Source organism: Lepidochelys kempii, chromosome 8, assembly GCF_965140265.1.
Source record: "Lepidochelys kempii isolate rLepKem1 chromosome 8, rLepKem1.hap2, whole genome shotgun sequence".
Lineage (NCBI taxonomy): Eukaryota > Metazoa > Chordata > Testudines > Cheloniidae > Lepidochelys > Lepidochelys kempii.
This window is the reverse complement of record NC_133263.1, coordinates 74,970,605-74,995,008: the sequence shown is the minus strand read 5'-3', so window position 1 is coordinate 74,995,008 and position 24,404 is coordinate 74,970,605. Positions and strand designations below refer to the sequence as shown.

General features: G+C 38.9%; 1 protein-coding gene across 5 annotated transcripts in view; it reads left to right on the top strand.

The window, feature by feature from the left end:
• The window catches only part of RPAP2 (RNA polymerase II associated protein 2), a 70,742-nt gene extending 46,636 nt beyond the window's left edge, over positions 1-24,106 (top strand). For 2 of the 5 annotated variants that reach the window (XM_073357077.1, XM_073357074.1), the window contains 2 exons: positions 22,684-22,854; positions 23,367-24,106. In XM_073357077.1, coding sequence (XP_073213178.1) covers positions 22,684-22,854; position 23,367 — 172 coding nt within the window. In that variant the 3' untranslated portion in view covers positions 23,368-24,106. Of the gene's footprint in view, positions 1-19,825; positions 22,273-22,683; positions 23,048-23,366 lie in introns of those variants that run through there. The other 3 variants (XM_073357075.1, XM_073357076.1, XM_073357078.1) reach the window with 3 other exon arrangements.
• The last annotated feature ends 298 nt before the right edge of the window (positions 24,107-24,404 follow it).

The window sequence follows — 24,404 nt, the reverse complement described above, 5'->3', positions numbered from 1 at the left end:
AGAAAGTCCAGAGAAGAGCAACAAAAATGATTAAAGGTTGTGACAGAGCAAGGCCAGATGGCTATAGAAAAGTAGTGGGAGATAGATATATTAGCTCCAGGCTAAACAAATCCCTGGTACCAGGATAAGTGAAATGGCAGCTGCTCCAGGTCAATTAAGACACTTGGGGCCAATTAAGAACTTTCCAGAAGGCAGGGAGAATGCTAGGTTCATTGGGACACCTGAAGCCAATCAGGGGCTGGCTGAAACTAGTTAAAAGCCTCCCAGTTAGTCAGGTGGGTGTGCATGTCAGGAGCTGTGGGAGGAAGTTGCGCTGTTGGAGAGACTGAGTAGTACACACCATATCAGGCACAAGGAAGAAGGCCCTGAGGTAAGGGTGAAGTGGAGCTTGAGGAAGTGAGGGCTGCTGTGGGGGAAGTAGCCCAGGGAATTGTACATGTCGTGTTTCTAAAAGGTCAGCTACCATAGCTGATACTATTAGGGTCCCTGGGCTGGAGCCCGGAGTAGAGGGTGGGCCCGGGTTCCCCCCCACTTTGCCCCCTGATTAATCACTGAGACTGGGAGACAACAGAGACTGTGCAAGGAAGGATAACTTCTCCTCACCTCCCTTGCTGGCTTATGATGAAAATGGCTCAGTAGACAGTGACCCTTGTCTCTAGAGAGAGAAGGGTTACATGGAGGGTCACAGTGAGCCTCTGAGGCTAGTGAAATCCGCCAGGAAACGCGGGACCCACGGAGGCAAGGACAGAACTTTGTCACAAGGTGTAGAAAACGTGACCTATGAAGGAAGATTGAAAAAATTGGGTTTGTTTACTCTGAAAAAGAGAAGACAGAGAGGAGACATGATGATAGTTTTCAAGTACATAAAAGGTTGTTACAAGGAGGAGGGAGAAACATTGTTCTTCTTAACCGCTGAGGATAGGACAAGAAGCAAGGAGCTTAAATTGCTGCAAGGGTGGTTTAGGTTGGACATCAGGAAAAATTTCTTAACTGTCAGGGTGGTTAAGCGCTGCAGTAAATTGCCTTGGGAGGTTGTGGAATCTCCATCATTGAGGGTTTTTAAGAGCAGGTTAGACAAACACCTGTCAGGGATGGTCTAGATCAGTGGTTCTCAAACTTTTGTACTGGTGACCCCTTTCACACAGCAAGCCTCTGAGTGCGACCCTCCTTATGAATTAAAAACGCTTCTTAATATATTTAACAACATTATAAATGCTGGATGCAAAGCGGGGTTTGGGGTGGAGGCTGACACCCCCCATGTAATAACCTCGTGACCCCCTGAGGGGTCCTGACCCCTAGTTTGAGAACCCCATGTCTAGATAATACCTAGTCCTGCCATGAGTGCAGGGGACTGGACTAGATGACCTCTCAAGTCATCCCCTTCCAGTCCTATCATTCTATGAATGTTAAAGTGCAAATTAAGTTTTCTGCTAAACAGCAAGTTTTAGCACTTATTTTCTAAGCATACTCAATTCTGCTTATTCGGCTTATTAGTATAAACCTAGTATTTACTGCATGATACTGTACTTCCTCCTAGCACCATTCAGAAGTTACTTGGGAAATGTATGTGGTACAGTAATTTTGTAATTGCCTAGTGCAGTCACTACCCTGCACACCTTGCTGAGTGTGAGAAAGTTCACCACTACTTTAAAACTAAATTATAGTCTTTAGCCTCATCACTAATAGAAAGCACCAACATATAATGCTTCCCAGAGTCCCTTGTTGCATAGGATGAGCATTGGTCTTGCATACCTGCCACATCTACTGCCCAATGTAGGAGGAGACTGGGGTCATGGCCCCCTTTCAGGTGTCTTCCACCTGTGAGGTTATGTGGGAAGAGTCCATGTGTTTATATACGTATGGTAGTGTAAGAAGTGCCATCAGCCTTAGTTTTGAGGGGTGTGGGCATTGTGCGCAAAGAAGTGGAGTGTTTTCTAGTCCTTGGTCCTGTGAGTGGCCTTTACTTTGCCCTCCTCCATGCCTACCCTAAAAAACCCAAAATACCAGTAACATAAGAATTCTAGATGGGAGGAAAATACACAAGTCAATAGAAATACTGGGATTTTTTCCACTGATAAACACCTGTTTTGGACCTTCTGGAGGGAGTAACCTCATGGAACCTTACATTTTATTTAGTTCATTCCCTGCTTCCCCCCACACACACCCTTTTATTTTGAATCCACAAGCCACAAATATAGCCAGGAAGCTATAGTGCTTCCCCCACCACCTCATTTCTGCCCTTTGTATGAATAAGATGCAGCTCTGGTTTTCACACCAACTCCAGCCCTGGCCCTCTCCTACAGACAGCACACACATTATGGAAGGTACTTTTGTCATGCTGACTTTTGTCCATTGGAGAAAGAGTTGTGTCAACACACTTCACATCACTTTGAATCTCATGCCACAGTTTGACCCTGGACACACAGGTGAAAAACCATCCAGCCTTACTTATAAAATACATAGGCATTAATAGTTCAGAAACTTTAACTTTTAATTATTGAAAATATATTTGATTCATTTAATTGAGTGTTTACTTTTTAGTTTTACTTTCCTTCTCCTTGCACCACACACACATTAGTGTGCATAATAAATAAATCAAGAATAAATCAAAAAGTTTGCATCCACAAGACTCAAAAAGTCTTTGCTGCACCTTTGTAAAGAAAGAAGTAAGTTGACTGTAGTCTGGGTGATTCTGAAGAAAAGCAAAATGTTGATGATGTTGCATGTAGTACAGTATATTTAGTAGCTCAGTGGAGTTGTTAGCAACAGGATTTAGACATAAAGTCTTGGCATTGAAATTACTTTGGGTTCACCCACTGAGCAAACCTAATTGTAATATGTATCATCACAGAGTGAATTACAAAGTACTAGCTTTATTTGTGATGGAAACATCCCTTTGAAAATGTACCTGCTTCCTTATTAATAGGTAATCTTTATACATTAAATGCAAACATTTTTATCATGAAACATAAGCCATCTGTTAGACAAGTACACTTGTGTCTTTTTCTTTTATCACAATCTTTTACATTCAGAGCTTTAATTTTATCTCAGTAAACTTTCTAAAGAATGGTCCGACATACCATTCATTGGTGACATACCCTGTGCAGTTCCACTGATTTGAGTGAGATTTCACAGTGTGTAAATCCGTGTTGAATTGTCCCATTGTTTCTGAAGCAGGCTGAAAGCTATGCTTGAGAGAATTCAGAAAGGTTGCTGAAAGCCTGGTCTGCACAGACACATTATACCTGTATAACTATTTCAGTTAGGGGTGTGATTTTTTTTTATTTTATTTTTTTTCTTAAACTAAGATAGTTGTATTGGTACAACCCTTAGAGGATTCAGTTAAACCTCGATAGCTGGAATAAGCTGCGCTGGTATAGCTGTGTTGACGCTAGTGGGGTTGTATACTGGTTTAGTTAAAGCAGTACGACTTTTGAGTGTAAAGAAGGCCTAAGATAACAGAGAACTTTGGAAGACCTGCACTACTAGGCCAGTCCTTATGGTTCTCAGTTGTTACTGATGGAGCTAAAACTCAGTATGATCTCAGGTACTTACTCCTGAGGGCATTCTGCGCCAAAAAATTAAAAATTCTGCACACACATCTTAAAATTCTGCAAATTTTATTTGTCAATAAATAAATGCAGAGGCTCCAGCATAGCAGTGGGGAGCACAGGCCACTGGCTGCATGAAGATGGATGATCATTCCGCAGCTCCCCCACTCCTGGGACACAAACCCATTGGTGAGACTGCAGCCTCAAGTCCTCTACACCAGGCACCCCAGGTGGGGGTAGGCTGGTTCAACCAGGCAGGATTCAAGTGTGGACGGACTCAGTGTGGGGGGATCCAGGTGTGGGGTGAGAGGATTCTGTGTGGGACAATCTGGGTGCAGGCAGCTCAATGCGGGGTCTAGTGTGGTGGGAGCTGGATTCCAGGTGCAGGGGCAGTGGGACTCTGGAGGGGCTTCCAGGTGAAGGTGGTTTGACCTCAGCAGTGTCGGGGGGTTCGGCAGGGGAGCCTGGGTACTCGGAAAGTGAGGCTTGGTGGGGTGAGGGTCTGGGTGCAGCTAGTTGGGGATCAGTGGCATGGGGGTCTGGACGTGGGGACTCAGGGTGGTGCAGGGAGGTGGGGCTATTCAGGGTGGGAGTTTAAGAGCAGGGAGCTCAGTGGAGGGTGGTTGGTGGAGGGGTTAGGGTGGAGGTCCAGAGGCAGGGAGTCTGTGTGAAGGAGGCTCCAGGTGCAGGGGTTGAGGTACAGGTATGGAGGACTAGGGGGTTCTGGGTGTACGGGGTGAGGCTTGGCGGGGGTGTCTGGGTATGGGAGGTCCAGATGCACAGGGGTTGGGTGGATGGGGGAGCAGCTCCCCATACAGTGACCTCTCCCCCGGCAGATGAGGAGTGACAGGGGCAGGAAGGAGGGGAGGGTGCTGGGCTTCCTGCAGCTGGGGGAGGTTGTGGAGCTGGGTTTGACACAGCCCCAGGCACTCCTTGCAGTGGAGAGGAAGTCCTGTCCTCTCCAGTCCAGCTGGGACTAGCGCTGATCCCAGCTCTGGGTAGAAGCCTCTGGCTGGGGTGTACCAAGCCCTGCAGTGATTTACCTCTCTGCTGGCTGCCTGAAATGATGTACCTGCACAGCTAGGGAGTGGTGCATGACTGCTCCTGCAACTTCCTTTTGCTTTGCTTTGCTGTCAGAAAGTCATTTTTTCTGCAAGAAAGCAAAGAAATCTGCAGGGGACATGAATCCTGTGCATGCACAGTGGTGTAGAATTCCCACAGAAGTAGGTACTAAGCTGGGACTATCTAAAAGGCTGACACTTAATCCTTGGCATTTTGGTTTGCTCTCTGTCTTAACTTCAATTGAGAATCGCAGATCTGATATAGCAAATAGTGTTGCCACACCAGTGTACGTGGACACTAACAGGAGAAAGAATCCATTTGTCTCTGAATACAAAGAGCTGCAAAATGCCATATTTAAAAAAAAAAAAATTATGGCCTTGAAAAAAATTTAGCTTAAGATTCATCCAGCAGATATGGATGCCTGGAGATGGTATAAGCTAAACACACTTAATGGTTAATGCGTGTGCGAAGATGGATAATTGTCAGTCTTCACTGTCCAAAGGTAAACTATAGAAATAATTAGATGTCTGAAAAGACTTTCAGTGGAGAGGAGAATGAAGATTAGTACTGCTTAATTTTTACAGAGGCATATAAAATAGTGAATGCCATAGAGAAGGTGAATTGGGTGCTCCTATTTATTTTCTGATAATACAGGAACAAGGAAACATCAGATGAAATTTAAAATCAACCTTTAAAACTGATAAAAGGAAATATTTTTTTTGGCACTATCTCAAAATTAGCTGTGGAAGTTGCTGCTACAAGGTATCAGAGGCTAAGAAATTAGTAGATTTAGAAAAAGAATGAGATATGTACATTGATAAAAACATCCACTGTTACATCAGGTAGAATACAAACCCTCAGGTTTCAAGACATAAGTCAGCCACTGATTTCCTGGAGTCAGGAACAGACTTCACCTACTGGTAAGTTATTCCAGAATTCTCTATTGTGAGGGTTTTCCTATCTTCACCTCATTCATCTGATACAGTCTACTTTTGAGACATGTTAATAGTTTAGATGAACCACTGATCTGATCCAGTACAGTGGTATGTTCCTAGTGAAGAATGTTAAATTAATGGGAAAGCAAATCAGGTAACATGGTATATGGTGCATTTTGAAATGTGCTTATCATTTGTATTCCTGAAAACAAGCAGAAAATATTGCCTCTTTGAGGAAGAAAAGGGATACATGCCATTGTCAAGAAGATGTATACAAACCGTGTCTCTGGGCAACTGGGATAAGGCCAAAACATTAGAAATGTAGAAGATCCACTCTAGTGTGTTGGGAATGCAGAAGAGTGGGTGGCTTTTATTGACAGAAGGAATGCAATTAGAGCAAGCAAATTGAGGATGAGAGGGAAGCTCTCATATTAGTAGAAGGATCCAGAATTTACTGCAAAATGAAAGCTGACTTTTAATGGATAGAGAAAAGTTTATCTTTTTGTATTTTCAAGCTGTATATTGTAATTGATTACAGAATTATCTTGATGAAGGCAATTAAAATTAGTGTACGGTATATTTTGTTTAGCTGAAACTAACACCATCCCCAAGTATTTGCATTCATTTGTTTTGTTTAAATACTGGGCTGTTGCTGTTTCTGTAATCAGTTGTTTTATGTAGTATGTTGTTTTACAATAACTAAGTACCCCTAACGTTTCACATTAATTTTCTGTAAAAACAGAAGGAAAAATCTTATTTAATAATATAGGGGGAAAGAATTGGAGACATTTGCCTTAGGAGGACAGGGAGAAGACATAATGAACCAATACTTTCACACTTAACCAATATGTGGACAATTATATCCTGAACCTGCAAAGCACTTCAGCATGTATGTCACTTTGGTTTCCATCGAACTACTCGTAAGCAATGGGGCTACAGCCTGAGCAGAGTTATGCATGTGCTTAAGTGCTTGGAGGTCTAGGGCCTTAGAGTATTATTTTGCATTTAATAAATGCATTTAGTATGCATACTCTCTACGGTCCTTCCAAAAAACAAACAAACAAAGGGTATAAATATCTTAAGATTGTCTGGTGATGCCAGAGACATATGTAAGTCACTCACAGCAAAACTGGGTGTTTCTGGGAAGTAGTTTATGAGGGAATGTTTTTAGAGGGACAGGTGTAAGTTAAATGCAACCAAATGCCAGCCTTCATAATTTTTAGTATTCTGTCACAAGTCTGGTCTCTTAACAATACCTACTTTTATGTAGCTTTACAAACAAGAGTTAGTAGTATCTCCTCATTTTGTAGATGGAGAAATTGAGGCATAGAGCAGTGAAGTCACTTGCCTGAGGTCACACAGTCGGTCAACAGCAGAGCTGGGACTATAACTTTTACACAGAAATAGTAATGCTTTTAGGCCAAAATGTGTGTACCTACTATGAGTTGGGGTAGGGAAAATAACTCATAAAAAGCCAGTGGCTGCCCAGACGACTGTCTGCACTAATGCTCTCATTGTTGCTACCACCATTGGAGCTGTGACAACATTAGTAATGCAGGGGAATTTTTTTTAAAGAAAATACCCTTTGAGAAGCCCAGGACTGGAATAGCAGAGGTTTTGCAAACAGTGAAGTTTAATCAGAAAAATATTGATGTGCTTATCTTTCACATCCTTCTTTTAAGTTTGGACATATTTAGTAGCAGCAAGTCTATTCCTGGCTTGTCTCTTTACTCAGCTGCATTATTCCAAGTGTTTGGTTTGTATATTGGACTGAAAAGTAGATAATCAGATTATTGTGTTAGAAAGTTCTAAAACTAAACTATGATCAATTTTATGGTAAATAGTTTCCATAGTAACTGAGTACAGGGGGGAATATTTATAAAGTATTGATGAGTTATTTACCAAGGTGGATTGGACTGTAGTTTTTCCACCTGCGACACACTGTATATCTGAATCAATCAATCTTTACCAGAATTTTTCCATAGCTTTCACAGAGAGTACTGACAAGCCGTAGCAAGGAGAGACTTTCACTATTATGCTCAAAGAAATTTGTTAAGTCTCTAAGGTGCCACAAGTACTCCTTTTCTTTTTGCGGACACAGACTAACACGGCTGCTACTCTGAAACCTGTCACATGTGTAAGTGTTTGCAGGATCAGGTTCTAACTCCACCCAGCATAAGTTGAGAAATATGAAAAAATAGGAAGGTATGATCAGTGAGGGGATCAGTGTAAGAAAGATTCATAAAAATAGGACTTAAGGAGGAGTTGAGTGGGAGGACATTTGATTCATAAGGAGCTGATCTGAGAATGGGAGGTGGAATAAAAGGAGGGCCAAAGTCAAGGGAGGAGAAAAAAGCAGTAGAGTATAAGAAGTGAGAAGTATCTTTGATCTGCTGGTCTGGTTAGCAGAGGGGACTGATTTCAAATAAATGGAATCCTTTAAACTAGGTCTGACTTTGTGATACGTATCGGCGGGAGGGGGGGCTACATTTCTGGGAAGCAATTTTATTTATAGCAAACAAATTGATACTTGAAAAGAAAAGGAGTACTAGTGGCACCTTAGAGACTAACTTAGTTATGGGCTGGTGTAATTGTGCCCCCAGTCATATGTACATTCCCAGCAAAACACCTTATACACAGTACACCCAATTGTCCACCCCTTGCATAGGCCATTGATCCTGCTCCTCCATAGTCACAGGAGAGGGGCACATCCAAACATCTTCTGTTGATTTACACTATTTTACACACCCCTCCATTGATTCCTTATTTCTTCTGGGATTTAACTAACAAATTACTTAATTATAAACCAGTCAAGTGAAAACCTTTTGGAACAGCTCCCAAAATAAATGTTATGGCTTTAAATGCCATGAAATATTACAAACGTTGAGATGTATATAATATTCATATTTACACCACTAATTACAACAAATGGGTTATCTAGGTGTTGTATCCTAATTTAGTTCTGATTAATATAGGACTATATTATGTTTCTAATACAAAACAATGGACCATATCCTCTGGTCTACCTGAGCTGTGCTTGGCATAGGACCTGGGAGAAGAAAGTAAAGATGGCTTTGAGCCATCTTGATGCTTCCCTCTGCTTAGCGCCTGGCTGGACACTGGTCTGGTCTACAGTGTGAGTTAGAGCAATGTAATGGCTGCTCTGTCTTGCACCTGGCTGCCCAAGAAGTTATTCTCAGTGTTGCCAGTTCTTGAGACTTTCATGATAATATTTGGTATCTTAAAGGTACAGCTTCTGGAGTCATGTGATTTGTTGAGAATTGTAACTTTAAATAAAAAAAATCGTTTCTAGCCCTCATGGGTTGCAGCGAAAAGTTTGAAAACAAGAGCCCTAAAGGCTCAGAAACCAGCAGGCAAATAAATAGAACCCCAAAATTATTTTTAAACCTAATATTTAATCCAGTCTCATGACTTTTTTAACGTGTTGGGGTTGGCAATACTGCAGTTAGACCTGGGGATCACAGAGCGTAGGCCTTCTAATTCCCCCAGTGCCCTGGGCCAGGCCATGGTGAAACAAGAACATTCCCAGCTACCTGGTTAAGCTAGCTTCCCAGCTGCTGTGCATCACTGGATCAGCATGAAGCAGCCAAGTAGTATGGGAGGATTTGACCTGTTGTCCGTTATCTGCTGAATATTCTGAAATCTGCATTTTTTTCTAGAACAATTACTGTGGAAACTGAATTGGTTATACATATATAGCAAGGAAAATATTCAGAGGGAATGTTATACACAAGACTAGAGATTCAGACCCTGTCTCTGGACTAAAGACAAATTAATGTTAGTATAGTAGATAACCCTCTGATAATACACAGGAAGCCGAGGTGTTATATAGCAGCATATGTCATTTTTACAGTTACTTCTCAGAGGAGAATTGCATTTTAACATATCACTCTACAGTATGGCAGAGTTGTATATGCTGTGGAAACAAGCATATGCTTGTTCATTTAATATTTCAAACAAGTTTCACATCAGTTCATTTAATTTTATTTATGCTGATACACACACTGCAAATCCTGTCTTCCCTTACACCGATGGTGCACAATATGAATGAGAATGCATGGTTGTAATTGAGGCTGAAATTTGACTCACTATATTTTTGTCTTTGGGAATTGCAATGCAGTTCTAAAACAAGTCTTTCATGTGTTTTTACATTTGATATTTCACTTTGTTTGCAAAATCCTTATTGAATAAATAATGCAAGAAAAGTGATAAATAGTATCACATTTTGCATATTAATATAAAAATCTCCAACTTCTTTTTGTGACCTTTATTAACTTTCCTTCAGTGACTACTAGTTGCCATTCTCAGGAAGTTAATGGTATAGAGAAGTTCTAGGTTTTTTCCCCCTCCCTGATCTGAACTCTTTTTGTGATGAATAATATTCCATTGATACAACATCATCTGGCTGGCTGTTATCTGTAACAGCTGGCAGCTGACAAAGTGGAGCTTTGCAGAAAGAAAAGACAGGTGTAGTCAGTACATCCTGCTATTCATGCTTACAGCTCTGTTCTTTATTAGTAAAAAACGTTAATCTTACTATCAGTATCTACCAATTTTTTTTAAATCAGCTATTTTTTTAATTGGTCAGATAACTATAGACCCATGTTGTCCTAACACATCGTCATATATAATACAGCTAAAAGAATTATGGAAAAGCATTTTCACAGGTATTCACTTCAGCCTCCCAAACAATCTTGTGGGGAAAGTAATATCGCTATTTTGCATATGGGGAAATGAAGCACTGACTGGTAACTCAGAAAATCTGTTGCACAGCTAAGAATAGAACTCCAGTTCTGTACGCTAACCCCAGGACCATTCTTCTATATAACCATCTCTTTTGTACTAAACCAGTTTTAAAGGCATCTCATAAATAGTGTAGTGTATCAGGAGGCTTTCTTGTAAGCCATTGATAAATTAGTTAAAAATCACTGGTTGGAATACAGATTACTGATTGAGCAAGGCTGATAAAGTCAATTGCTTTTTCAGTTTATATTAAACTCTTCTATTACTGAGAGTATCAAGTGTATTGTTGAGCAGACCAGATTATATATACTGATTATTGCATTAAATTGTCTGTGATTTTCATTTTACCTTTAATTAAAGTCTTTTCCGTTTATCTGCACTATGGGTGAAAATCTGGCCCCCTTGAATTCAGCGGCAAAGGATTTTACCCTGTCTGTTGATGTGTGGGCACTTAAGAAATAAAAAGTGACAATAAAGGGGTTTTTATTTTTAAGGAAGAATATATATATAAACAAAACATTTACTTGAGCAAGTCAGCGATTTCTGGGGCTGCAGGTGAAGAAACTGACAGTAGTGGGAGCAGTGAACAAAGATAAGATGTTAATGAATCCCACCTCCTGCAATTGTTAGCATTCAGGCCACTGGTTTTGAATCAGTTTTATAGCCTTAATTTAAGTGTAGTGGACAAAAAAATTAAAAATATGAATAAGTAAGCTTCTGTTGCCATCAAAGGGTTAAAATAATATGTAAGGCAACTATATTGGATTCTGTGAACAGGTCAGTAAACATAAAATGTTGGGTAATTTGTTCTTTTCATTCACCTAAGTAAACGCTAGTGTCTCTTTTCCCTATTATAAAAATTAATTTTTGGGATTAAAGAAAAGAGCTTTGAAATACTCCTTTCCCCCCTGTCATAATCCAACCTAATAGGATAAAGCCTTTAATTATGGGACATTTTAAGTCCATAGTTGCAAATAACATTAGTTCTCATCAAATTATTTAACTAGTAGCATTTCATAACATCAAAAATTTAATTCTGGAGGTCTCTTTAAACACTTCTGCATGTTGATGTTTGTAAGTTAGATGTTTTCAATTCAAGATCATCTATCAAATATTAATGTGTTCTAATGGAAAATCTTCACTCTAGAGGCAACCTCTTGCTTTTAACAAGGTTTTTTAGTATGTTTTGTTGAGCTTGCTTTATAAACTTGAATTTAAGTTATAAGCATAGAATATTTTAAATCTTACCCATGAGCATAACAGCTAAATATAAGATGGGGGTACAAGTAGTAATAATCATTTAATACTTACGAGCATGTGTAGTTGTCTGTAACACAGAATGATTGTGTAATTATTTAAATATCACACATTAGATTATACTTCCTACCTGTCAACCTTTATCATTAGAGTGAATTGTATCTAACCTTACTCCATGCCTGTGCCTACCAGCTTTCAGTACCATGTTAAAATTATCTATTAAAGAAAAAATCTATTTTGTGAACTTCTGGGATATATGGTAGAATTGTCCCAGTGGGCAGCTGAGCAGCCTGATTGAGAACATCTGATATAAGAGAAGCAGCCAATATTTAAACTAACCCGAAAGACTTGAAATATTGTATTGAATAAAAATTCAAGAACAAGCTATTCACTCTATAATTCATGTTTACTCAGTTTTAAATTCTTTTAATCTGTATTCAGCAACATCTGCCCTTAGGCCAGAACGCATAATTTCAAACTGGCAGAACACCACTCAGCAACATGGCAATTGCTGAATGAGTCTCCATTAAGCAGCAATTTTTTGTTGTTAATACTGTTGCAAGTTAAGCTTTAGTCTATGCCATTCCTTGGGAGATGTCCTAACAAAGTATTTGTCTCAAGCACACGCTGATCAAGTGGAGTGTAATCTACTGTACGTTATTGCCTGAAGTTAAGCAAGGTAACAACTTAATTAGTTTTGTCCCATCTGAATATGTTTTGTGAGGAGAATTCAGATGACCAATGCTCCTTCGATTTTTATTTAACTCCCTTGGTTATGTCATGGTGCGTGTGGTTCAATCTCCTTCAAATAGGGAGTTGTGCAATATATAAAAATTATGGATATTGTGTGTGTGTGTGTGTGTGTTGAGGAGGTCTGACCCTAGTAAACTGAAGTTCTGACAGTAAGGATCTGATGGCATTTGCTATACTCCTGTTGTAGTACAGGCTGATGCTATTTGGGCTACCATGTACTGTTCTCCCTGAACACAATGCACTTCATTGCTGACCTGTGACACTCAGTGGGTTGGTTGATTTGAGTCCCATATTCCTCCTAAGTAGAAACTGACGCGTTGTGCTGATTTGTGGACAAATTTCTAATATGAAGAAGACCCTAAAATTTATTTTGGATTTTGACAGCAGTAAAGTTTAATCTAAGATTTTACTTATAAAGGCTTGGTACACTAAAAGATTAATCTAGTCAAGTTCTGAATAATAATAGTTTTATTGCATTAATAGACTTATCAAAGCCTTAAAGTAAGAGTACTGCTTTATCGCCTATTAGTTTGAAATAAATAATGATTAAAAGTACAAAAAAGTCCTTGTGTGGCAAAGGAATATAACTCTTTACAGTTGTACCTATTCATTCATTGAATAGGGTGTTACATATTTATATATGATGGTTTTTAAACTCCATATGATGCAAACTAGTTTCTTATGTTGTGTTGCCACTGAACATGATTTGAAACTTAAAATAAGGTAATCCATTATCTGAATGTGTTGTGTTTAAATAGGGTGAGATTCTCTGCTGAACCTCTAAAGTCCTTGCAATGTAGGAGATAGGGAGGCTAAATAGGCTTTAAATCACCTTTTGTACCCTCCAAATCCAGGGTTGCATTGGGGGTTGGAGTGGCCTCCAGTGTAACTTAGACAACCTGGGGGACATGGCTAACTTACAGCAGCCTACTGGGGTTGCCCTGTGGGCTGTATTGCTACCCAGAACCTCTGCAATGCTGAGTACTGTGGCCCCATCTGTAATCCTGTCCCGCACATGCCTCTTATGCTAGGGCTTGCAATGGGTTTCTCAGGAGGCAGCCTATGATTGCCTACCTCAGGGGAATCTTCTCCCAGCTAGATACAGGGCTTTTAGATCCCCTTTATGCAGTTCCAGCCCTTTTATGTGATGTAAAACAATTGGAGTGGGGGTGAAGATCTCGCCCATAAATGTTTACAGAAAGGTGGAGGGAAAAGAGAAGATTTGTTTAATGTTAGCCAATATTGATCCAAAGCTTGTCAAAAATCGTCAGAAAGAGTAGAAATAGTCTGCTTTTTTGATGTGCTGTAATTTTTTTAAAAGATGCCACTTTTCACAAGAAATTGCTGTCCTGGATTCATACCATATTTTCTAAATTTCATCCTAATTCAGTTTTGAAGTTGCCAAGATATCATTCTCTTCCAAACTGGAGTTTCAAATGGAAATGCAGTATAATTAATTAATTACTTAATTACTTTTCTTTGATCAGTAGCACATGCAGTAGTGAGTGTCACTGACTTGTGAAGTAAATAGCTACTCACATACATAAAGCAATCTAAATATTTTACAAGTGTTCAAATATTCAGGCATTCAGCTACATACAGTACTGAAAAGAGCAAGAAAGCCACCACAGCTCATAAGTGGCTTTAGGCACCTATCCTAACCCTGCTTTGATTTTATATCTATTCTACAAATGTACTTTTGTATACAAAGATGGTCTCCACTCAGGAGGGCTAAACCAGCCAATCGGGGAAGAAGTAGAGATGTGTGTAGTCAGGGAAGCATAAAGGAGAGAAGGGCTGATGGATAGAACATTTAATTCTTCATGGCTCTCACAACAAGGAAGGTCACAAAATTATGAATTTAAATAAGCTGTCTTGCCATTACCCCAACAGTAACTTATAGAGGAGCAGTGCAGCCTTATCCTTTTCTGACTAGCCAATTTATGTGTCAAACACAGTAATACCATTGGCCACTCTTATTTCAAGGTTGAGAGTGGGAATGGATATGGACTTTTGTGTTTTTGTTGGGGTGGGGGTTGTTCTTTTTTTAAAGAACTAACAACTGTGACTGTTTCATAACCCCCTGAGGAAGTGGAGGAGCTTCATAAGGTAGATGGGAAGAGGACATAACTTAATATAGCTAGTGATTTTATTAATTTTTAATGATGTCCCCAATGAGTTTTGTGAGGAAGGAATCTAGAAGACCTCATCTGGTTTCCCTGCCCCCAGCCAACCTTCTGAGACTCCAGAGCTTCCCCCAGTCCTACACAGACGCCCATCCATATGTGGGCTCAGAGGGGTGCATGGAGCCTCAAAGGAAGAGGCACAGTTTCTAAATATTAAACAAGGCAAATTATCTTTATTATAATACCTATTAGAGCAGTGGTTCTCAACTCTGGTCCACCGCTTGTTCAGGGAAAGCCCCTGGTGTGCCGGGTCAGTTTGTTTACCTGCCACGTCCACAGGTTCGGCCGATCGTGGCTCCCACCGACTGCAGTTTGCCGCTCCAGGACAATGGGGGCTGCAGGAAGCGGCGCAGGCCCTGGGGCTACAGGAAGGGCGGCCAGCACATCCCTCAGCCCGCGCTGCTTCCTGCAGCCAGGGGCTTTCCCTGAACAAGTGGTGGACCAGAGTTGAGAACCACTGAGTTAGAGAGACAGAGCCTTGGGGTAAAGGTCTGTTCTCTTTTCACCTGTGCTCTTAGAGATGCTTCCAACAGCCATCATGATGTCAATTTTCATAGAGAAACATGCAGTTTAACTAGGCAACTTTCAGGCATGTTCCCTGTGCTGGAGCATAACTGTCGACAAAGAAATTATTTATGTAAGATCTTGAGCTGAGAACATACAATTAACAGTAAGCAGCACACAGTGGGGCTTTTATTCAGAAAAGGTTGTTGAATTCTTTATACGATATTGTGGTTGACAAGCAGAGATAAATGCCGCTCTGTGTGTGTGTGTGTGTTCTGCACAATCAAATTTCATTAAACTTTTAGCATTGTTTCTCCTAAATCATAGTGCTTGACAGTGTGAAATGACCATATGCTGCAGTACTGCTACAGACTGAATTCTTGAGTTTTAAGTGTTAACTACACTTAGTTGGAGTAGCTGATTATTTCTTCTGATCTCTCACATGTCTTATTTCATTTTGAGCATTTAAAGCTTATGTGCAGTTTTATTTAGACTTACCAAAATGATACATTTGACAGGTGACAACGCAAAAAATATTTGAGATTATAGGACTATAAGATTTTATTTGACATATTCCATTTTGTGATCTTCAAACTGTGTTCTGAAATTAGTCATAAAATTAACAAGACCTGCAGACCTTCCATTAAGTTTGAATAAATGATCTGAGGTCCTTTCTTTAAAACATGGATGATTCATTACATAAGCAGGTATCTTTATTTGGAGCTTGTAAATGCATTGGCCACTTACCTAGCCTTTGGAGAGGGGAGAGAGATGCCTTAAAAGACCTCATTAGCAAAGAGGGGAACTAAAAGTGAGAAATATCAGCCAGGAGGGAAGAGAATAGAGAGGAAGAAAAGAGGATATTTTAATTGTCATGGATATCTTCATTTCTCTTCTCCCCCTAGCCTGGAATACAGGGAGATCTCTGCACTTACCAAAGGGTGAGGCGGATGGAGGGGATCCTCAGCAGGTCTAAGGATGGCACCTAGGTTGGAAGTCCATTGTCACCTTTCTCTAGCTTACAGCAATCAGTAATGTAGATTTCCCTATAGCAGAACTCTGCAGTCGTTGAGCACACATTCTGTCCTGGCTGCAAGGTGTGGAGATTGTGCTACCTTTCAAGTGTTGCTAACTCTCCCAGTTATTATCAGTGGTGTCATGAAATTTGGTTGTGGTTATAAAGACCCCACTCTTGAAATCAAATTGTGATTTTTTATTTTTTTTTAAGACTCTCAGTTTACATTTTTTAAAAGTTTCTAGCCCTCATAGCTGTAGAGAACAGTTTGAAAATATGAACTCTAAATGCTCATAGCCAGAAAGCAAATAAGTAGAACTCTAAACTTATTACTACTTAGAATCTCATTTTTAAGCCAGCATCATGATATTTTGTCATGACCGGTGATTTTTGAATGCTGGACTTGGAAAAACTGTTTTTATCCTTTCCTGTTCCCTAATAACACCAATCTAGGAGGAGATGTGCTCCCACTAGTTCCTCCTGTCTGGGTGATAAAGTTTCTCGCATTACTCATTTCAGTTTCAAACATGGTGAACAATATGAAGAGTGAAATGATCATCTTTTAGATCCACAGGCTTAATCATGGAGCATGTTGATGAAGCTTTTGCAGCCACTTCCTGTAGAAAGCTTGGCTGCCTACATTTTTACTTGTTGTAAAAGCAGACCATTACATTCTGTAGCAATAGGACTTAAGATCTGACTTCTTTTCCTGCTTCTGCCACAGACTTTTTGGGTAAATTAATGTAGTCCTGAATTTTTAGCAGTAACGTAATTTTGGATGCCCAATTTAAGATACCTTAACAGAACCTGACTTTCAGAGGGCACAAGCTGTTCAGAACTTTCTGAAAATCGGGCTCTTTTAAAGATGTCTCGAGTTGGACAAAATCACTGGTCACTTTTGGAAATATTGGCCTTACTCTCTGGGCCTTAGTTTCCATCTCTGTAAAATGAGGATAGTATTGACACTCTCCCAGGGAGGGAGAGTGTTTGAGGGCTTAATTCAGTAATGTTTATAAAAGGTTTTACTCCCAGTCCTTGTATGGGAGATGTTCTAAAGTAATCCTGTAACCACATGAAGACGCTATTCAAGACCTACACTTTTCTCTGCATATATGTCTTGACCCAGACAGTGACACAGGTACCTCTGTGAGCGAACGAGGGTATGTCTGCACTGCAATTAAAAACCCATGGCTGGCCCATACCACCTGACTCGGGTTCACACGATTCAGGCTGTGGGACTGTTTAATTGCTGTGTAGACTTCCGGGCTTGGGCTGCAGCCCAAGCTCTGGGACCTTGCCACCTCGCAGGGTCTTAGAGCTCAGGCGGCAGCCCAAGCTCAAAAGACTACACTGCAATCAAACAGCCCTGCAGCCCATGTTCCGTGAGCCTGAATCAGCTGGCACAGACTAGCTGCAGGTGTCTAATTGCAGTGTAGACATGCCATTGGCGTACTAGAAGATATTAGTTAACGAAATTTACTCCAAAAATATTTCTGTACGGGCTTCCCTTGTACAAAGATAGCCATCCTCCTAAATGTACTTGTTAAAGCTTGCTGTAAGAAAACTATTAAATAGAAAGCTTGTTTTTAAGTAGAGGAGCTGAAATTATGGAAACGTATTTCATGTTAACCAGATGTCATTTAATAACTTGGTAATGTGGAGGTGTTACTTGTCTTAACAAGAAATTCACTTATTCTTTCACATGTAGCATATGTGGAGTAGCCAGCTTAACAGGGTTTTATCATAAGATGTACTTTGACATTTTCAGCCTTTTTTTTAACTTTACAAAGACCTGTTTACCATATGGTATAAGTGGGTGTGTAGGAACTGCACTGCTTCACTAAATCTGGTCTATACGACACTGCTTTTCTATAAAATGAGCATGAGAGTTCACTTATATCTACATACAGTACCAAGGCTGACCCTTTCACATGAACTGCTGACAAGCACAGGTGTGTACAGCTGGGCATCTAAATTCACATTTAAGCATCTAAACAAAAATGCCATGATTTCAGAGGTGCTGAGTGTCTGCAGCTCCCAGTGACTTCAGTGGGAAGCTACTAGTTCAGCACCTCTGAAAATCACACCACTTTTAGATGCCCAACTTCAGGCACAGTCTAAACAATTTTGGCCCCTTTAAAAAAATTGTATAGTATATCTTAATTCAGTGCCTGTTGTACTCTTGTGATCAAGTCACTATTCTCTTCTTTTTTTAAAAAAAGGCCACTGTTGGTGACAAATTAGTAAAATTAAGGAAGTTCCAAGGGCTGATTTAGCTCTGTGTGGCTTGGAAGCTTCTCCCTCTCTCTCCAACAGAAGTTGGTCCAATAAAATATATTGCCTCACCTGCCTTGTTTGTTCACACCAGCAATTCTGTGTCATGTCGTAATGTTTCAGGGTGTGAAAGTAAGCAACCTTAAATCTGAATGTTAAAGATTTCCCTGCCATGTCATTTGTTCTTAAAAAATAAAATAAATAAATAAATAAAAATAAAACACCAACCAGTTTGCATTATCTGCAGTGGTGCTTCCTTGTACCTTAATTCCAGTTCAGTTTGCAGTTCTTTTAAAATATGCTAGAACTTACGGAGCTTTGAATGTCACTGCATCCCTGAACTGAAGCAATGCAGTTCATTCGAATTATTGAGCTGATGGCTTCTTCAGAACTGTGGCTGTTTGGTGTTCCTGTGACACTAGGACATTGGGCCCAAATCCTGCTTTCAGGTACTTGCATGCAATTCCCATTTAATTCAAGTAGAGTTTCATGCCAGTATGAGGATAGCATATATGGTCTTTAATGCATCCCAAGAATAACACATGTTGCTTATAATGCAGCCCCATGTAGTGGTAATAGCTTTGAAATAATGGGGACTAGAAATGTGAAGCTTATTACTACACGGTGCAGGCTAAAATCCTGATCCAATTGAAATCAGTTGCAAAACTCCCATTGTCTTCAACAGTGCAAGATGCAGCCTTATATCATTAATTGTTAGAAAAACAGCTTCTGTATAACTGTTTTAAAGGCGGGAGGGGGAGAAAACAGAGGCAGCTGTTAAATGCCAAAAGGACCCAGTCTGCCAACAGAGAAATTAATCATGTTCTATATGTGCTCATAAATGTGTTTAATAGGCTGCACTGAGTCAGACTGTCTGCCCAAAAATAGTTTCAAATTTGAATTTAATGCAAAAATACTAGAAACCTATACATAGCTGGATGAAATTGTTTGACCAAATCTCTAAGTAGTGCTTATTTGAAAAGTTTCAGAGGTTTGGCTGCTTCTTGCCAAAAAGTGGCCAAAAATATTGATCCAGTACTGAATTTCTATAAAATGTATTCTTCCCTAATGCACATAAGTAACTACTGTTGTCAGTAGCAAGACACTGACAGTATGATTCAGGAGACTACACCAATCGGTAGGCTAGTTTCATAGCATAAACATGTTGAGTCTTTAGCAAATAACAAATAGTTTAAAAGTATATGCACAAGTCTCTTACTTTTTAAAAGTGAAAGCTGTAGTCCTCTTTAATTAGAGCACAACACAGGAAAAAATCCTGAGATGAAAAAGTCTGCAATTCTGCAGTATTGCAGAGGTAGCATTTTGCAGTGTCACAGGGAGTCCTACTGGCACTGGTCAGGAAATTGTGACAACTGGTGCCAGTGGGTAATTATCATACACATTCTCTTTAATCCTGAGAGTGGATGGCTTGAAGAAGAAGAATGCATCTCCAGGCCTTTCCTCTGATATCCTTGTCTCCAGCCTAACTCTGAGGTCTGATCACTCTAATTCTTGTTCTATCAGCACTTCCTCTACTCCCGTACTGAGCACTTCTTACTACAAAAAATACTTCCAGATCATCAACTCCTGTCTTTGAGATACTCAGAATACCTCTGCTTGGTCTTTTAAAAAAGGTAGCCATTGTTATCACACAAATGACTGCTTAGTGCTATTTTTACATTGTATAGAGCAAGTACTATTGGCACCAGTCAAAACACTAATGTAAAGTCAAGTTGTGAACCATTGCTGTCCTATGAAAGAATGGTGTTTACATGTCACAGCTAAGTTTTGTTCCATGTTGTGTGCTTACCTCATATTGCTTAGTGCTGCCATTTTTGAATAGTTTAAGTATTCAATGAATCTCAAACTCCAAAAGGCAATGAAAAATAATCAAAATGTCATACTATGTTAGACATCACAGAAATAAACATTTTACTACTTTTCTGTTCTTTCAGGAAATCAAGATTTTTTTAAAAACTTTTTTAAATGATTGTTTTGTATTAATAAACAATGTTTACTTTGTTTTGTGGGATCCTTTGTGTTACCTACCACTCTTTTGCTTAATTAAAGGCACCTTTTGTTTTAATTTGCATTTCTTTTAAAATGGAGATTTAGTCCTATCTCCAGTTTCCACAGAGGGTCTGATGTCAGAGTAATTACCTACAAGTAACATTCCCCTTAACTGCTGAATTTGTTGGAAGCTGTGTGATCTGCTTTTTTCCCCTCTATATAAATTGAGATGTTTAAATGCATTTTTCAGAAGTTGTCTTCTAAACAATAAAAATAAATCTTTCCACAAAGTGTTACTGACATTTTCTGTTTACCTGGATGAATACATTACATGAAACAGCATGTACCTGAAACCACTAATGGCAAGGAGGGGACGATTTCACCCTTTATATACAGATAACACAATAATGTGAAATTTCCTTACAGTACTGACCACAAGTCTTTTGTGTAAACACTAACATTAAAACTGATAGGAGGGTAAAAGAAATAGTGTTTAAACTAACACAAGCTTTTTTATACAGACTTGCAACATACATTGTAATGGCCCCTTGTGATACTGTGAATGCCTATTAGCAGCACCAATCTTGGGTCCACAGTAAAGAGCATATTTGGCTACCACTTATGGTGTTAGTATATGCTGCAAATAAATATGGACAATAGTGCATGTCTGTGCATTATTCACGTCAGATGAGTACTAAAAATCCTTCTAGGGATATTCAGTAGCCCCAACAAACTTCAGTATTTCTGGTATTATTTTTTTTAAATGTCAGCATCTTCTAGCCTTCATTTAAGCATTTGATCCTGTTAGTTGTGAAGTGCCCTCATCTCACGAAAAATAGGTCTGGCTTTGGTGCTACTGATGTTTCAGCCTGGGAACAAATAAAAAGAAATTCAGTATTATGAAAATTAACTGGAATGGTTGTATGTTTTCTTTTTTAATGTCCTTTGGGAAAACAAAGTTTTCAGAACAAGGAAGTGAGGGGGCTCTGCTTTGCTCACCAGCTTGAAGAATCAGGGTCTAATGGAAGAGAGTCTCTGCAAAATTTTGTTTGCAAACAGCAGAATTTTAAAAAGCACTATAGGAAAAGTGTTCATTTTTATTCAAATGATTAGGTACTTTAAAAGGCCAACTGATCTTTTTAAATTTGCTTTAAAGATGAAATGTGTGGATCACTGAAGCCAGATTTATTATTTGATCCAATTACAGTATTGTGCTCCTTATGGGTTTTGTTTTTTTAAAAATCTTTGCAGCTGTTCCAATTTATTTTGCTACAGTGTTCACTTCTTAAAATCCATACTGTTTTTTGCTATGAAAGAAGGCAGGACTGCAAGTAGAGAGTTTCTTATTACATATGTAATATAGTATGTAAAATTGAAGAACCCTGATTAACAGCTTCGCAGAATCTAGTTATGTCCTCTGTCAAAATCTTTTTCTGACCAACAAGAACACAGAGGTTCTTAAAATAAAATAAATGTACACAGCCCACTGTGTAAGAAAGTTATCAGAGACTGCTTCATAGGAACAGATGTCCTACTGAGGAAATGCAGTGCTCTGATTACTCACCTACCTGCACTGATCTGCAGCTTCTGAGTGTTATTTTATTCATATTTCATGTGCCCAGTGGCAGTGGGTGAAGTTAAATTAAATAATAATCTGAAAGGCCACTGTGGGAAGTTTTCAACTATTTGGAAAAATCTTGGTTTTAAAAAAAGAGCATTTACTACCTAAAAGCTTTTTCAGTTGTTTTGTAGAGAGTCCTTTTTAAATAAACAGACAGAGGTTTTTCATTAGTAAACACACCTGGGTTCTCTAGGAAAATAATATGAAACTCTGCCTGTGTCTCCTTCGTGACTAGGTAGAACTTGTGAAAAAGAAGGTTTGCTAGTAATTTGTAGTTGAAAATACTTTCTTCAGCTACTCTAAAATAGTATTTCCTACAGTTTTTACAACTGTTTTTGTACAAGGAAATGCATAACTTGTACAAGATGAACAATCACTTTCAAAATTTACTATAAATTCTTGTTTTTTTTAAAGTTACATAAAACTTTAATCTTCAAAGCACATAATTTGATGTTTCCTGTTATGTAACAACTAGTAGTTGATTAGATGCATATGAAACTAATCTCTTGCTTGTTTTCATTTAATTTAAAACTGATAGAGATTTGGTAAAAGCTAATAAAATTTCACAATTTAATACTCATATGCTATATTGTAAACTTAAAAACAGTAACTTGTAGTGTTATAAATGGGGCATGTCCTAGAAATATCTTTCCTCTGGCAATTGTTTCATAGCTGATAGCTCTGTATAAAGCACACCAGCCTTGTTCAGACATTTAAAGTCCTCTCTTCTGTATTCAATGTCATCTTCCAGATTGTCACAGATTATTCCAGTCTTCGCGAATTCTCAGCAGAGTCCAGTATATACACAGTTCCTGTCCACATTACTTGAAGAATTGCATTTTACTAAAGAAGATCTTGAAAGTTTAACAAGAATATTTAGACATGACAGCATGCCTGAATGGTCAGTCATCTCAGAACTATGGTACCTGGCATAAGATTTTTTCAAACCAAATGAATTTCTTAAAAGCAAATACTGTGACTATAGATAGTATCAGTAAAGTCAGAAGATGGGTAAGGTGTTGTCAAAAGGGAAGAATATGTACAGTACAGAAAATTAGTGTCACTTAGTAAATGCTAAAATAATTTTGTAATCTTGTCACAATATATAGTAATTTTCAGTTTTACTTAAATTGTTAGCAATTATAAAACAATATCTGGTTTATGGGTACAGCATTTGAATCTTATTTGGTTTGATTTTTATTCAAATTGGATAGTTATAGCCAGTTACCTTATTAAAATTTAACTCTTCAAAAGTTTAGATTTTATGTTTGTTAGAAACCTCCATTTTTGATTATTAATTAGGTTAATTTTACTTTCTGAATGGTGGGGGGAGGAGTAAATTTTTTATTTTTAGAACTAGTATTGGTCACACTTATTAGCTGATACACTTGTACTTTTAAAGTTACTGATCAATTTTTTCTTTGTTACCCACAGAATGATGAGGATCTCAAACCTCGTTTTTTGCACCTGAAGTATTGCTATAGTGAACAATATTTTTTTTCTTTTGAGAGTTGAATAAGCATTTTACTTTGCATCCTGTACTTTCACGTCTGTTTCTTATGAAAGTGTTCTGAAATCTTTTTGGACAAGCTAAGTAGCATAGCATTTGTTTAAGGTATGGATGAAGCTAAAATAAGTTCGTATATTCTGAAAATTGCCTGAGAAAAAGTAGTAAGGATCACCATTTTTTGTTTCATTGCTAAATCTTAAGGCAAACTGTGCCCACAAGATTAGGGGAAAGAAAGAAAGACGACGGCGCATGTACCAGTCTCATGGCAGGCAGGGTACCATTACTGGCATCTTTTCTGCTGTTTCCCTGCATTGAGCAGCATTCTCCAGGAGAATGCTGAGAAGAGCAGCAAAGATTTCTGGTCCACAGCCCGGCCCCCTCTCCCCCCCCCCCCCGGGGTGGCCTGTGTATCTATTTTTGCTACTTATGAAGATTGGTTTTGGGTTTGAATTTTTGTAACATTTGACAATTTAAAACTGTTCATAGTTTGGCTTGCAAGAAATAATTCCTGGTTTATTTTTGAATAATTAAAAAGACTTCGTTTGAGCTTTATTTCTATAGTTATTAAAAAAATTTTGGTGATTGTTGCACTATTTAGCTTTTTAGACAAAGAACATCATGACATGCTCACAGTGTTAAGCCGATTAATAAACATGCTTTGAAACCAAGCTACTTGTAATTCTTAGTGTTGTCATAAGATGGTGTATTGTGCTATTCTTTACTTACAGTCCATTGCTGAATTCACAATCTTAATTGTATTTTGACAAATCCAAAAAATTGCAATTCACTAAATGGCATTTGAAGTAAACTGAAAATGTCATCATGAGACTCAGACTCCTAGAATTTAAGGTTAGAAGGGACCAGCATCATGATCATCTAGTCTGACCCCCTGCACGTTGCAGGCCACAGAAATAGACCCCTAACCTCTGGCTGAGTTATTGAAGTCCTCAAATCATGATTTA